This window comes from Buteo buteo, chromosome 21 (assembly GCF_964188355.1).
Source record: "Buteo buteo chromosome 21, bButBut1.hap1.1, whole genome shotgun sequence".
In the NCBI taxonomy this organism is placed as follows: Eukaryota; Metazoa; Chordata; class Aves; order Accipitriformes; family Accipitridae; genus Buteo; species Buteo buteo.
In genome coordinates, this window is record NC_134191.1 from 25170212 (window position 1) to 25185481 (window position 15270).

The 15270-nt window shown below is 43.1% G+C and overlaps 1 protein-coding gene across 3 annotated transcripts in view; it reads right to left on the bottom strand.

The window, feature by feature from the left end:
- PHF2 (PHD finger protein 2) overlaps positions 1-15270 on the bottom strand; it is an 87439-nt gene that overhangs the window by 42692 nt on the left and 29477 nt on the right. For all 3 annotated transcript variants that reach the window (XM_075053368.1, XM_075053365.1, XM_075053366.1), the window contains exon 2: positions 344-429. In XM_075053368.1, coding sequence (XP_074909469.1) covers positions 344-429 — 86 coding nt within the window. The remainder of the gene's footprint in view (positions 1-343; positions 430-15270) is intronic.

Sequence of the window (15270 nt, forward strand, 5' to 3'; positions counted from 1 at the left end):
TTTCTAGCCCACAGTACTAACTACCTTCATAACTCTTAATTCCGTGCAAGGAAGGAAGCATCATTTCATTGCCAGGACTGGGGACTGGAGCTCCAGGTAAGGTGCCTTGCATTAGCTCATACACACTGCCTGAGGTCAGGCAGGGAGCTGCACTCAAAGCTCCATAATCCAACCCATGGTTTTCTCCCCACAACATCTTTTTTCACCTCATGGTTTGAATTCTAATATTTATGACACATGATATTTAGGTGTGTCTTTTTGTAATGAAAAAAAAAAAGCTTCTTTTGTTTAAACATACAGAATCTGCTGTGTATCTGAGGACCAGCTGTGCAAGTATACTTACAAGTAGACTTTCCGTGGGTTTTCTCACAATTTGGACAATGATAGATGTCTATATCTGGTGCCTCTTCTTCTTCAACACCCACGCAGCTGCAATATATGAAGGCAAATATTACATTAGCTTGATTCCATCTCCAAACATGCAAGCATGCAATTAATAATGAAAAAAACCAAACCCCAATAAGCTGTGCATTTACTATGCTGACTGCTTTTGCAGCCTACATTCCTGATGTGGTGCTAAAAAGGTGTCAGTCAGAAGCCCACTACCAGCTCACCAGGGACCTCCTAATGGCAGAGAGTCCTAAAGGATTTTTTTTCCCAGGGAGACCATTTTGTATCTACATGGAGTTCTCCAAGCACCATCCCACGTAAATCTAATTAACAAAACACATCTTCTTTACCAAGCATGTATGGACAGCTGCTAGGTACCAGAGTAGTCTTGGCAAGGTATACCATATGCAAAATTTATATAGGTTACATCTCTGTTACAATATACGAAGATGAGGAGGAAAAGAAGACACATAGCTCACAGCACTTCTGGCTGCCAAGAAGATGGGTTGTATCATGGCAGCTGTTTAGAACACCCACCGAGATTATTTTGGATGGCACAACATATGCAACAATACAGCGCAGCCTGTGGGCACGCCGCGTGAATGCAATCCAATGGCAGAACACAGCGCTGCGGCAAAACAAAACTAAACTGCAAAGGAATGAAGTACCCAAGATAAGAAGATGTTGTGCAGTCAAAGCCGAGCAGCCAGCCAAATAATCAAACTCTAGAATGGCACTGTTCCTTCCGACGGAGGAAAAGCAAACAGGATCCTGCTCCTGCTTGCTTGGTCTGAAGTAGCCCAGGCTGCAAGGCACATTTGCAGCACAGAAAAAAGAGTTTCAGTTGGGTGCTGTGAGATATGGCCCTCACGTCACGGCTCCATGAGAGCTCAGCTAGGCAAGAGGAACCACAAGAGGCAACAAAGGTAGCTTCACCTTAACCACCAGCACAAACAAGGCTAGATCACACCGCGATAAAAGCACTCCTGGAGTTTCTCTGCTTCACCGCCTGAAATGCCTTTTCAGTGCTCTTCAGTGAGCAGAAGACACTCATTCATCTCTTCTGCCAGAGAAAGGGTTTGGGCACGGGTCATGGCAACGCCATCCCCATGCATATGGTAGCGTTCAGGCTCCTTGCATCCTGCTGGCAGTTCAAAGTGGTGATCAGTGCAGGAAGATGAATTCAGAGTTTTTAGCTGCTGGTTCTGACCCACAGCAAGCAGAGGAGAGGATGTTTGCTCCTCTCCCACAGGCAAGGCAACAGGGTGGGTCAGTTGTCCAGCGATGTACAGGATACCATTCTCACTGTGTTCAAGCTCTTTAAGACAACACCAAAGTGTCCAAAATTACAAACAAGTTAAATAACTACAGAAATTAATGTAGGTTGGATACACCAGCAATTACTAAATATGATGGTCTAGATGTAGGAAGGCCCTAAACTCCTGGTTACTGGCAGACAGGAAGGTGCACAGATAAAGGAAGGATAATGCGTGATCATGCATGCCCACCTCTTCTATGCTTTTTTAAGCCTTGCAAGTCTCTGCTGTTGTGAACCAGCTACCTGGCTCGACGGAGCTCAGAGCTCTTTTGATGCCTTTGGTGGGGGGTGTGCACATGTGTGCATGCACATGGTGTACGCGAGCACACACACAAACACGTGCATGCTCGGGACAGGAGGATTAAGTGTTAAAATGCACTATGACCCTCTCTGCTTACAAAGGTGGGTTTGAAACCATTTTTGAATCCAAGGCACACAGTGATGTGCAACTGTACGTATCATGATTACAAACACAGATCTACTTGCTTTTAGAAAAAAGAATCAACAAAACCAATATTCAGTCTGCAACCAAGCTGGAAAAAGCCAAACTAGCTAGATATGGAAACAAATCTTTCTGTAACCATTGTAAATGTTTTGTCAAAATAAGATTCTGCCAGAAACCTCTGTGGATATTTTCATCCTGTTGCAGCTGCCAGTGTGCGTATGGGACCCAGCTCCCTCCAAACCAAAGAGTACAGGGTGAGAGAAACTCTCATTTTTGTGAGTTCAGCCTGTGAACAGCCTGGTAAACAGGACATTATTTCAGAATTGTCTAAAAGCAACTTCAGATTTGGCTGATTTTTTTTTTTTAATTAAACAGTTACTTGAAAAAATACAAAATTATTGGGTCTCCGTGGGCAGACAGCATGGAAAACTGAAGAGTAAGTTTGCAGACAGGAAAAATCATCACAACAATCCAGTCCTCAGAGTCAAGTACATACAGGCAGTAAAATACCAGATTAAGCAGCAGAAAAATTAAACAAACCCTGGCAGATTAGAGCAAGCATAAGAGAATGCGGAGGATTCTTCTACCCATAAAGCTGCGTCAGCTGCTTATGCCACTGGATTCAGCTTGTTAAGCTTAGTAAAGGTATGGATTAGGCTCTATACAAGGGCTTGAAAAGTCTATATTTAGCTAAACTAAGGAGATGAGACCCTTGGACGCTGCATGGACTGCTATAGGAGGAGGTATGAAAAGCTACTGCATTGGGCAAAGGCTTCAGTGTGGTGGGAGCTATTGTTCTGAGAGCAAGTAAAAATATTTAACTAGAACAAAAAGGAAAAGTAAAAATAACTGACCTCAAACTCAAATGGTCCTCTAAAAGATGCAGTCAACTTTTCCAACTACAACATGGCTTTTGAATAAGGTTTGGCCATTTACAGCTACTCGTAGGCAGAAGCCACTATCCTCACTGTACATGAAGTTGCAAGTACAAACTGTCCAAGAGATCACCCTATCGAAATCCCTCAGGTGATCTTTAACCAAAATATGACCCAGTTCAGTCTGTGCCCCTTTTCTCAATGAACAGAGCTTGACTCCCCAGGTTATTTCCACCAGCAGAACTGTTTGTGGGCTTCCACATGAATATAGGCATACAAAATTGAATTGCCACAGTTAAAGACAGACTAAGAGAGACAACCGCTCAACAACACTCCTGCCAGAAGAGGAACAAGGATTTCTTGCTGGGTGTATGGGTTTTATGTGGCAAGGTTTTGGCAGTGGAGGGGCTGTCAGCTCTGCAGCAGTGACCTACCCTTGCGCTGGTCTCCAGAGCATTTGCACCTGTGAATGAGAACCACAAGGAGATTGCCAGCCTTGGCAGAAGTCAGCGCAGAGTCCTGAAGAGGTCTCCTGCCTAATTTACAAATGTATTTTTTCTCAGAGCGGTTAATCAACAATATAACAGAATCAAAGCATTTCTCCAGCTGAAGAAAACCAAGTCATCTATAGCAGCTGAACAGTGCTGTCCTTCCCCTCAGTCCCCAAATTTGAGCACAAATGGTGCTTTGTGTTTTGCATCTATTTTTTTTTCATGAGAACACTCTACTTTGGTCCCTCCAGTTTCTTTTTTCAGCCCCATTTGCCTGAGAGAAACACAAACATAAAAAAGACTCGAGCCAAGCGTTTGACCCCCTACAACGATCAAACGGGTTCAGAGTCAGACAGTGCAGGATCACAGGCGGCGTGCTTGGGAGCAGCCTCCAGCAACAGGCCCTGCTGCAGCCAGCCCCACATTAATCTGTCAATATGAGCCCTGGATGCGTTACCATCGACAGAGGAGAACTGGAAAAAGCTCTCAGCAGCACTTTTGTGTGATTATTCAGATCCGCTGATGAGATAAAAATGGACGTAAGAGGTTCAGCAAAGGTACTGCAAGGCAGTGTGCAAGGCAGAGCTTGCAAAAGGACGGGCAGGGAGCAGAGGGCCAAGCGGCAGGAGGCAGAGCTGCAAGCAGCCTTGCGAACAACAGCAGGAGCAGATTTATTTGCCTCATTTGTAGCAGCAGTCCAAGAATCCGTTTCAAAAAGCCCACAGACACCTCAAAACAGTGTGCTGACACCCCAGCAAGACCCCACTCTGCTGCAAGAACTCACAAATCAAGCGGTGCAGCATTTACGCCACGGCAGCCTGTGAAAGAGATCGCTGAACGCGTCCTCCTGTTTGCACGGCAGCGGTACCTCACGGGCACCGGCGATTTCATACTCAGAGGTGTGCGCAGGTACAAAGTGGGTGTCCTCCAACAACGTATTTAGGTGTGGATGTCTCTAACTGTCTAACTGTGAATTATCTCCAGCTGCTGCTTTTTAACTGTGTGATAATTAAGGCATTTGGCAGGACCAAACACATTCTTGGTGAAAGCATCAGCTTCCCAAAGCAGATCAGAAGGAGAAAACTTTTACTTGGTGAAGGATAAGGAAGCAAGGAAAGAAAACTGTCCCCAGACATCCTGCAAAGCCTCACGCTCGCTGTCCCATCAGCGTTAACGCGTGAGAGGTTGCAGCCGTGACGTGCCAGCTGGGAACCAGGGATGCAGCTGGTGTGGAGGGTAAGGATGCAGGACGCAGGAGCACCAGCCTCGTGGCAGCAGCCAGCACACACCGCTCAACTGTCATGCTCATCCAGAGAAACCCTGTTCCACCTTTTTGCCCAAGTGCAGGAAAGATGGAATAAGAGATTAGTTATTGTGCATCCAAAAATATCTTGTTGGAACAATTTAAAACAACTTAATGGTTGATTTTTAAATGGTATTTAAGTGATTTAACTCAGGTTGAGGCAGTGTAAAACTAATTTGATAATGAGATAAAAGTGAAACATTATTACTGATGCATTTGAATTTTACCAAAACGGTTATAAGAAAAAAATAATAATAATGAAAAGTAAAGCCTTTGATATTGCAGCTGTTTAAGCTGATATATCATACATTTTACAGTGACTTAATGAGAATTAGCACAAACAGAAGCATTTGCAGTCAGAGGCTACAAATTACATTTTTATTAGAAACTCTGCCCTTTGCCACTTTAAAATGAAATTGCTTCTGTGTTCACAATGAAGAGACGTTCAAATTTCAGTATTCTGACAAAGTTAACGACAATTTTTTCATGCAGGCAACAATAATAAAAGGTGCCTAAGTTGGAAACTGGCTTTATAGCATGAATGTTTATGAGAACATTGATTTGTCATCTTCAGTGAGATGACATTTTAAGTAATTTTAGGGGAAAAATTAACCCACATAGTATCTGTTCTACCACAACCATGTAATCTCCATTATCAACCAGAAGACAAGTATAGAAAAATATAAAAAAATAAAACAACCAAACAAAAGGCTACTTGATGGGAAAGAAAATAAAATCTAGTAATACATAAATAGAACAGAAGGAAAAAATAAGCTAACATCTTAATTCTGAAAACAAACCAAAGCCAGACATTTTATCCGCTCCTGAGAAGCACTCTTCAAACATAGCACAAACATGAAATATAAGGTGTTCAAATAGACAATTGGGTTTGTAAGAAAGGTTGCAAGCCAGCACAGATGGGAGTGACGGCGGCTCCCCAGGATGCTTGGCACCTGCATGCTCTTGGGGGGGTGATGCTGTATCCTCTGCTCTTTGCTGAACAGCCATGGACCACACTCACTTCCGATGGGAAGGGGCACCCTCACTCCCACCTCACCCCCCTAATTACAGGTCCTGATTTCTGGAAGAGAAAAATGGGGAAGAGCCCACCTCTCCCTACGTTGCACACTTTATCTACCAAGAAGGTCAGTACAATTGTACCTTTTTGCAGATGAGGAATTTGTCACAGGCGGGATTGGAAGGGTTTGCTCAGGTTACCAGCAGGTCAACAGCACAGCCCAACACAGGGCACAGGTCTTCAGCGCTCACAGCTGAGTACAGCAGTGCCTGCTACATCCATGGTCAAACATGTTGTTCAGAATTTGTAACTAGCAAATAAATCACTAGACTAGCTGTTATATTCTGTGTATTTTAACTTAAATTCTGTTTTCAACCTTTACCACTTTACCAGAAGCATGCTGAAAGCTTAGGGAATTTTAACACTGGTGAAAAATGACACTTCAACTCTTATTTCACACAACCACATATCTGCTTCTCCTTCTCTCCCTCAATCAGTCCAAATCCAAATAGCTTTTATAACCAGCCACAAACCTGGGATACCAGCATCGCATTAAGTCTTGGAAAGTGGTAACCGATTTCACACTCCTCCTTCCCTTCTCTTGCAACCTGGAGGTAGATGGTCAATGGTCTACAACCCAGGAGAGCAGAGGGTTGTGCTGATGGGCCCATCTTCCAGCATGCTCGGGGTCTGGTAGGGGTACAGGCAGCAGGGGTGCTCAGGGCCAGCTGCTGGCTCTCCAGCAGCAAGCGGCTGCTCCACCCCAGCCCATGAGGATAAAGCATCAAAGCCCCAGGTGGGGCAGCTGCCACAGTGCAGAAGAGGTACTCACGGCATTTTTATAAGTAATAAAGGTCATAATTAGTAATTAAGCTGAGCTCATCCCTACCCCTTAACAACTGGTATAGTTTCTTGATGTGTCATTTATCACGTGTTGCACAATAATGCTCTTCCTTAACGTGTCATTTGTAAGGAAGATACCCATCCAGTTTCTGAAGCCTCCACCAGCTGAAAAAAACTATAGGTACTGTGGGAAACTCAGGGCTTCCCAGCAGCAGACAGACTCACGCTTCACAGTCTGATGCTGGGCCATTGTTAAGTGACAGCAGTTTCTTGGGTCCTCATCACAGCACCCAGACATGCAACGGCCAACATTGCGGACACAAGAGATGTTAAGAAAAGACCAAAAAAAGGGAAAGAAAGAAGCCATTCCAAGAGCAGTGAAATGAGCTGTTCCTCGGATTTGCATCTTGTGTGCTGTTTTTCTGGTGGCTGTCACTGCGTGAAGTCTGACCAGGGCTCTTCCATGTATGCTCTCCGGTGTCTAAGGAGCACACACACAAGCCTTTTCCTAAGCAGAAGGATTTGTCTCATCTAATCAGCCACGTATTTTCAGAAAATGTGCAGGAATCTTTGAGACCTCAAGCCTGCTGTCAGTTGCAGTTACAGCTAAACAGCAAGTTCAAAAGTCATTTGGGAGAACAGAAAGACACATCAGTGTCACTTCAGTAGGAGACCCAAGAGCAAGCAATGGTAGGAGGAAACCCATGTGTGCTGGCTTGGGCACACGTGCAGGTGTCCAATATGTGGGACTTGTTGAATTAGGGCGTAGATAAGAGATAACCCTAGCTACACCAGATAGCTAGCATTTCACGTCACCTTACATATGCTCACCCTCGGTGCATTACAAACATAAATTTAGAGGGAAAGACCTCCTTTCCAAACCAAACTGTATCTGTGCTGTTCCCATTAGAAGCACAGCAGCTTCAGCAACATGCAAACATAAAGGCAAGGAAAATCTGCGCTATTCATCAGGTTGTTATGACTGTCTTTAATCCCAAGAAAATTACATAACTTCTTTGACTCAATTTCTCCACCTATAAAGCAGTAATATTAATACCTGCCTGATAGCCTCAAAGGCTGCTGTAGTATAATAAACAAATATTTGCTCAGTGCTTTGAAGATGACAATCTCTGTGCAAGCGCTGGGTTATGCTACCTACACATAGAGCTTTTGCTTTAGAGGTCTGTCTCTACTGCCTGTAAATTCTCCTGTGTGAATTTACAAATAAATGTTTTCCTTGTGACATTAGCCCTTCCTGGGCTTCACAACTCCACGCATTTTCACGGTTACTTTTTTAAGCTAAAATTTACATTTGGGTTTCCGCAATTCTGGGCCCAACGCTGGAGCTTGTTTAAAGCAAAATCACCGTGTATTTGAAACAGGAAGAATTAGCCTCCTCCAGCTTATAAAAATCTTGAAGGGGCTTCTTTTCTGTTCTACACAATTTTGACCATGTTCCTGCTATCTAAAGAGGTTGGAGGAAAAACCAGGAGAAGGTGCAGGCGCTATAGCCCGCACAGACTGATTCTGTGTGATTTCATACTGTCTAAGGGATGCTAGCTATGGACAAGCAACCTTAGACTGGTCCTTAGCAGGGAAATGTCCACACAACTATTGCCACCAGACTACAAACGAGTACATACAGCGAATACAAGGAATACTGTGCTAACACAGGACATGTATTCAAGTTAGTCAAACATCACCCGTGCTTCTGAGCACTTGCCATGCCCATAAAAGCCACAAAATCATTCAAGTACTTGGGGGCTGGAGGCATGACATTAAAAAAGTTTTATTCCAGCGAACAGGCACAACACTACCAGTCCTGCAGCTTCCTCCTGGCTGTGTGTTGGTAAAAGCAGGCGCACGGGGTAAGGGTGGTGCAATACACTCCAGCCCCCCAGATCAGGAGGGCATTGGGGGGCACCAGCCCTGGCCGGCCCCGGGTATCCAGGCAGGATGTGAGGTCAGTGCCAGCACCCCAGAATCAGCCTTTCCCAAGAACCATGTCCAAACTCTGATGAGGAAAAGGGCATGAACGGGACTGCTGCTGAAATTAGGATGACTGCAAGTGATGCTCTCCTTACTTTTCAATTATGCTCCTCCTTTGATATGAAAAGCCTGGTCCCACCATCCCTTCCAGCACCCAGAGGGAGGCCGTGCTGTCTCAGGGGCACAGGGTGGGATGTATCACCATTTTTACCTTATTTATTATTCGGGAGTTCTTTGGAGCATGGGGATGTTGCCCGCTCTTTTTGATGTTTGCAATTGCACAATTAGTTGCTTGCTTATAAAGTAGGTGCCCTTTCCTTTTAGAAGGAGGAACAGAGTAAATCTGTTTGTTACAGTCCGGTTGAAAAATGCCAACAGGATTGAATTACAGCAAGGAGCTGCTTTCTCTGCTTCTTCGTCCTTGCACTTCAGCCAGTTGTACATTTTGCTGTCTTGGATAAACTTTGCTCTTTAGTTGACTGAACCACATTTTGCAATTTTTTTTCAAACTTGTTTGCAGTTGTGGTATGCAGCAGAGAATTAGCCCTTTGGGAGAAAGCATGAAATACTTGACCTCTATAAAACTATTTGTAAAAGTGAGTGAAATCAGGACCTCCCTGAAAAACAAATGTTACAGCCAACTAAGCCAGCTGTAGAATATTTTTTTAATTGCAAATGGCTGAGGAACTTCAGGGATGTTACTGGCCAGTGCAGGTGCTTGGCACCTCCCTGATTAAGAGATAATCTGCCCTATCTCTGCAGTATATAGGTATTCAAGTGTACGGTCCACCAACATGTTTATCAAAGAGCTCTTTCTGCAAAGGGCTCAACATAAATCGCAAACCCCAATGATGTGAAATGTTCAGCTGCTTGGCATAGGGGCTTGCTGCTCTTCCTGAAAGTGGCAACCCACACCGAGCTCTCCAGAGAGCAAAATTCACAGGCAGAGTTTTAAAAACACGGACTCAACATTTTTCAGAAGGTGCACCCCGAATTGCAAGGAAAGCTAAAATAAAAGTAAGCCTAGAAACAAAATGCAGACATTGAGAACTTAAATTACATTCAGAGAATTACAGATTTTATGTAATCAACAATATCCAGATTGTTCAAGCCTGAGTCATAAAACAAGTTTAAAAACACCAGAAATGAATCATATTTAGCAACTGAAGCTATTATTATAGGATATATTTCCCTAAAGTATAATAGTTTTGTCTCTATTACACTGAACACTATTAATGATAATCCGTCCTCAGTTGCTATTTTTGTAAGCAGGTTAGTTGTTGTGGAAAAAGATATCCTGTTTTTTGAAGGCATTATATGTGATCCACTCGCTGAAGTCTCCAGTGATTTCTGTAATCTCAACACATTACAAAGGAAACAAAAGTTTAGATCACTCTGCAGAGAGTTACTATTTTTACATGGTTGCATTGCTGTTATTCATAGGCATAAAATGCTAAACTACTCCAGTGGCTTGGATGCATAAAACCCACTTTCAGCCCCTACCTACATTCAAAATACCATAAGGAAGATTCTTCTAAGTTGATGGTAAGATGAGTCCTTAAAATACATTGCACGCTACACCACTACTCCACCTTAGGAAGGAACGTGTTAGAAGAAAAATTGGAATTTTTCACCCCAACAGAAGCAGTAAAAAACAATATGGGGAAAAAAGGGAAAAGGGTTTTTTGTCTTGAAGCAAATAGCTGAATGAAGCTCAAGAAAGGGGTGTGATTCTTAAAAGCATCCCTGAAGCCACTTGGAAGCCCAGGTCTGATTTTAGTTAGTGGTATTCACACTCAGAAGCCTCTAAGCCATATGTTAGTTACTACATATTCTTATTAGTGAAGGAACTGTGTGAAGCATTTGATGCTTTCTAAATCGCTGGTCCCAGTTCCATGGAGGGACAGTGACCTCTGCCATCCAGCCATCCGACCATGACTCTCCATCCCTCGGTCTCACTCCCAACCCCTTCCAGGCTCTGCAGAGCCAAGTACCTCACAAAGCAGCACAAATTTGGCTGCACTTTTCTTTCATTCAATTCTGCAGTTGTAGTTCAACTATGAGCCAGATTCTGGATGCTGTTCCAGTCTTTCTGGGCTGCTCTTGGGGCACAAAGGACCAAAAAATTGCCCTAAGTGCTCAGCTGGGAATTCCTCCAGCACAGGGGAATGCCTGGGTGCCACAGAACCAGCCTGCATGACCTCATTTCATACCAGGTAAGAAAAGTGCTCAATAACATATCAAACACAAGACTAATTTTGTTTTCCTTTCTTAAAAACATAGAGTTCTCCTGCTTGGAGTAATGCAAAGAACCATGATCTTAACATAGAGAAAGAGGACTGGAGTCCCAGTGAGCTGTTACAAAAACACTCTTTATCTCTTTTAATATCATGTTTAGCTAACGTAATTACTTAAAAGTGGTTTCCCAACCTTTGCTGGTCTGTGGAGTCCTGCATGTTTTCCTGACATCCTCCATAGAGCAAATCTAAGCCTACTGACATCAGGCTTGCTTTTCTTAGATCAAAAGTCTGTTAAAAACGGACAATGATTTCAAGGGGTCCCTGGAACATGCTGAATTAGAAGGCTCTCTTTTCTGACACCTGGAGAAACTAAAAAAGATCTGAAACAGTCTAGGTTTTGGCCAGCCAATCTTACAAGAAAGCAGGAGCAACTCAAAAGCTGTTTTAATTTAAAAGAGCCATCAGTGATTCAACGATACTGGCACATTCCTTAAGGCACAAACACAGCCACACAGAGATGTTGGTGCTTGAACCCAACAGTGCCAATATGCCCTCAACTACTCAGTCTGGATACTCACAGTGGTGCTAACATGACCCCACTGTAGAATAAAATTTACCTGTCCAAATGAATACTTAGTAATCATCAACAATGTGTCCCATTTACTTGACAACAACTTGATGGTTGTCAACAACTTGATGGTATTACAATTTGACATGGTAATACCATTTTTCCCTTAACAAACTATCCAGATTTGAAGTTAGTAACTTTGCTGTATTAGTTTTATTGCAACGTGTTTTCCTGGTGCACCCAAGACTCTTTCTTTATTGCAGCAGCTGCCTGTGATTTGAACACAAGTCAACATGAAGTCCACACCTTCCTTCTGGCCTTGCTATCACTCCTTTGCATGCCAAATTCCTCCCTGTTGCAAGAGCCAGCCAACATTACCGTTGTCACCCAGCTATCAAGAAAGCCTCCAGGAAGAGCTGGAAGAGTATTTACAAACATCAACTTGCATAGGAATTCAGTTTTCCAGGTTCTGTATTTAAATCCCCCACTGTGCTTAGGAACCACAAATCTTTACATGAGGTGTTTAGTGTCAGGGAAGCTCACAGAAAAAGCAGATTCTAGATTTATGTTTGAGACTATCACCAGAACAGGCATTTTTAACTTGTAAACTAGAGGTTTTGCTCAACCTGAATCTAAGACATTTGTGTACACTTAGGAGTTATACTTGTGCAATCATAATATACACACACACATACAGACTTTGTGACCTGCAGAGTGTCGTTGTGCTGTAGTTACCAGGTGAAGTTACCTGCAGGTCTTCCTGACCTCCTCTGTGGACACTGGATTTCAAGACAAGAGCTTCAACTATTGCTTCTCCGCAGAGGCTGGAATCAAATGACTCTATTGGGTCTGTTTACAGGGTGCCACGCAGCTTGTTCAAATGCAAGAACAATACAGCTCTGCTAGCAAATGCTCTGCCCAGGCCCATATAACCTCCTCCACTGGACCCACCACACCAGGGGAGCGCTGCATCCAGGGGCAAACTCTGCCCTAACGTTCACGCTCTTGGGCAGCCAGAGCAGCCAGATGGTTGTCACTGCACCGTGAAGCAAGGGTGGAAGAAGGGGGGAAACCGCAGCCTGCTTATCTCTTAGTAAAACTGCACCTGGCACTTCTGCAGCTGCACCACGTGCGGTACCCAAGCTAGTGTGAGAGCCTGGCACCGCACGCAGCCCCGGCGCTTTGGCAGCACTGCCCTGTGAGCCATAATTAGTTCAGCTAGCCTCATGCAAGCTCAGACCTGAAACTCTGTTCCCTCCAGGAGCAATGACAAACTGTAAGCAGTGGCAAAATAACCTCCTGAAAGTAAGTACTGTTTATTTACAATAAACCTCCCTCCAAACTGACTGTATACCTATCTTTCCCCTAACTGTTCCTACCCTAGAGTAGTCTCCAAGAAACTTTCTCCCTGTGTAACTTGAAAGCCATCGCCATTCTGCTCTTAAGAAGGTGTTTCAATGGGTTTAAAGTTCTTTTGATCTCTAAGTCCTCGGCTGGCAAAACATGGCCTGAGAGAATAGAAGGATCCTTTGGGCAAACAGCTTGCCTCTTATTTTTCAAGGGTGCATTGGGGCATGCCAGGGTGTCCTGCATTACTCTTCCACAGCCTTCTCTGAAGGTAAATTAGTACAGCTGTTGAAAAATTCTGATAATCCAATAACTTCTCACTTATTCTTACAATTATTAAAAGTAATTATTAATAAATCAATGCAGGTCCACTTCTCATCTGTCACAGTTTGGTCAAACCAACCAGTATACATTTAACTTTGAATTTTGAACATGTTCAACATAACTGTTCAAAATCCACCAGTCTCTGAAGTTATTCTGGAAAGTAAGGAGCTCAAAGAATCACTAGGTATTCACTGAAAAGGTTAAGCTCAGCTTTTGCAGCTCTGACAGTAACAGAGGCTATGACTCCATTGCAAGTGGGGACCAAGTCAATCTAGGACCCTACACAGGGCTCCAGGCTGCCGTGAAGCCTGTGCTACTTGCTACTCACATTGGTACTCAAACCGACTAACCTAAAACTGCTGCTGAGCGGTGAGCTCATATAAGCTTCAGCCCGGCTGTAGTGCAGATGGACTAAAGCCACTCCTGAAGGCCCATGCTCCAAAAATCTTGTACTCTTGGAGACACAGATAAGTTTCCAGATTTCCAACGGCTAACCTATTTCCTTCCTCATAGTACCCAAGAACCCCAGTATTTCATCAGGAAAATAACATCTTTTTAAAGACGGATGTTCACTAAGTTGCAGGCAGGAATATAAACCCTGTGGATGCCCTTCCAGAGAAACAACAATCTTTATCATGAGCAGCATGAAAAGCCATCTATCGAATATAAAGCTCAACATCCTGTCACAGGTGTCTTCATGCTCATTTCAACATGCTACAGGTCACTATATTATTGCTTTAATTTTCAAAACATTCCCTTAAAAAAGGCAAGAAAGTCACCAAGGAATCGGTGGTGGTCTTTGCTTAGGTGTGCATGCCAATAAATCGTTTTGCTCCGCAGCCTGTGCTGACTCTGAAGCCCCAACTCAGTTTGGATTCAGGTAACTTTTTCAATGCCACTGGCTTTGATATTAGGAATGGGTGGCAAGGAACCAAGTCACAACCTTGGCTGTCATCCCCTGCCACTGAATACCTGAGCAGTTCCTTAGTTTTGCACTCCATGAGAAGCTAAGAGGCAGAGAGACACAATTCTGCTTTTCTGAAGCAACAGTAAATAGGTCATGCGACAAGCAGAGATGTAATCTCGCTCTCACTCTTGCTTTAAGCAAAACATGTAAATTTACAAAATGAAAACAGTACCAAAGAGACAGGAAGCCCATGTAGAAGACAAAATATTAACATAAATAAACTGTGAAACATCCTTACTGCATGTTTCCTGATCCAGTAACGTAAACAGCGATTGGTATGAAGAATTTGAGATGTGCATTCCCTATTGTGCAGTCTTCTAGAGGCTGACACCAGTGTCATGGTACCATAGAAACAACACATTTCCAATTACCAAAAATGTGTTAAGTTAAAATGCCTTGCAAAATGTAAACTCACACAAAAATTTTAATCATCTGAGCCAATTTCTGCTCTCAGAGTCCATCCTCTTCTATGTGTGTGGGAGCTGAATTTGGATCTGCTTATGTCTTATTAATAGAAAGAAACCTAAATATGAAAAATGAAATAAAAAAGGGAAAACCACCTGTATGGAGACAAGGTAAAAGCATGCCAGTAATCCTACGGCTGTTTTCAAATATACACAGATCTACCCCACGTCTTCTCATGACTGGATGTTTTATTCTGTGTCAAATACCCTTTTCCTGGGTTTCAGAGGAAGTTCTATCTTACAGTCCCTTTGTCATAGTAATATTCAAACCAACTTTTGCCTTCAGTTTAGCTTCTGATTAAGTTGTATCTTTTTTTTTCCTTGTTTGTTTGTTTTTTTTTAATTTCCTACAAGGCACTTCAGTTTCCAGAATAAAACTCTATAAACTTGGATCCTCTGACATCAATAGTGGAACTTGTCAAATTTATCACCTATCCTCTCAGAATTAAAAACAAAACAAACAAACAAACAAATCACTTCTATATCTATCTATCCACACTGGACACACAGATACATTCATACATGTATAAACCTACATAGACAGGCACAAAGAACATTTTCATGTAACCACAGTCTTGACCCTAAATAGACTCCATGAAGTCCACCAGAGAATTACTATTGATTTTATCTGGGAGATGCTCAGAGGCTACTGTATTTGAAAGGAACCTAGGAGTCTAAGATTATACAT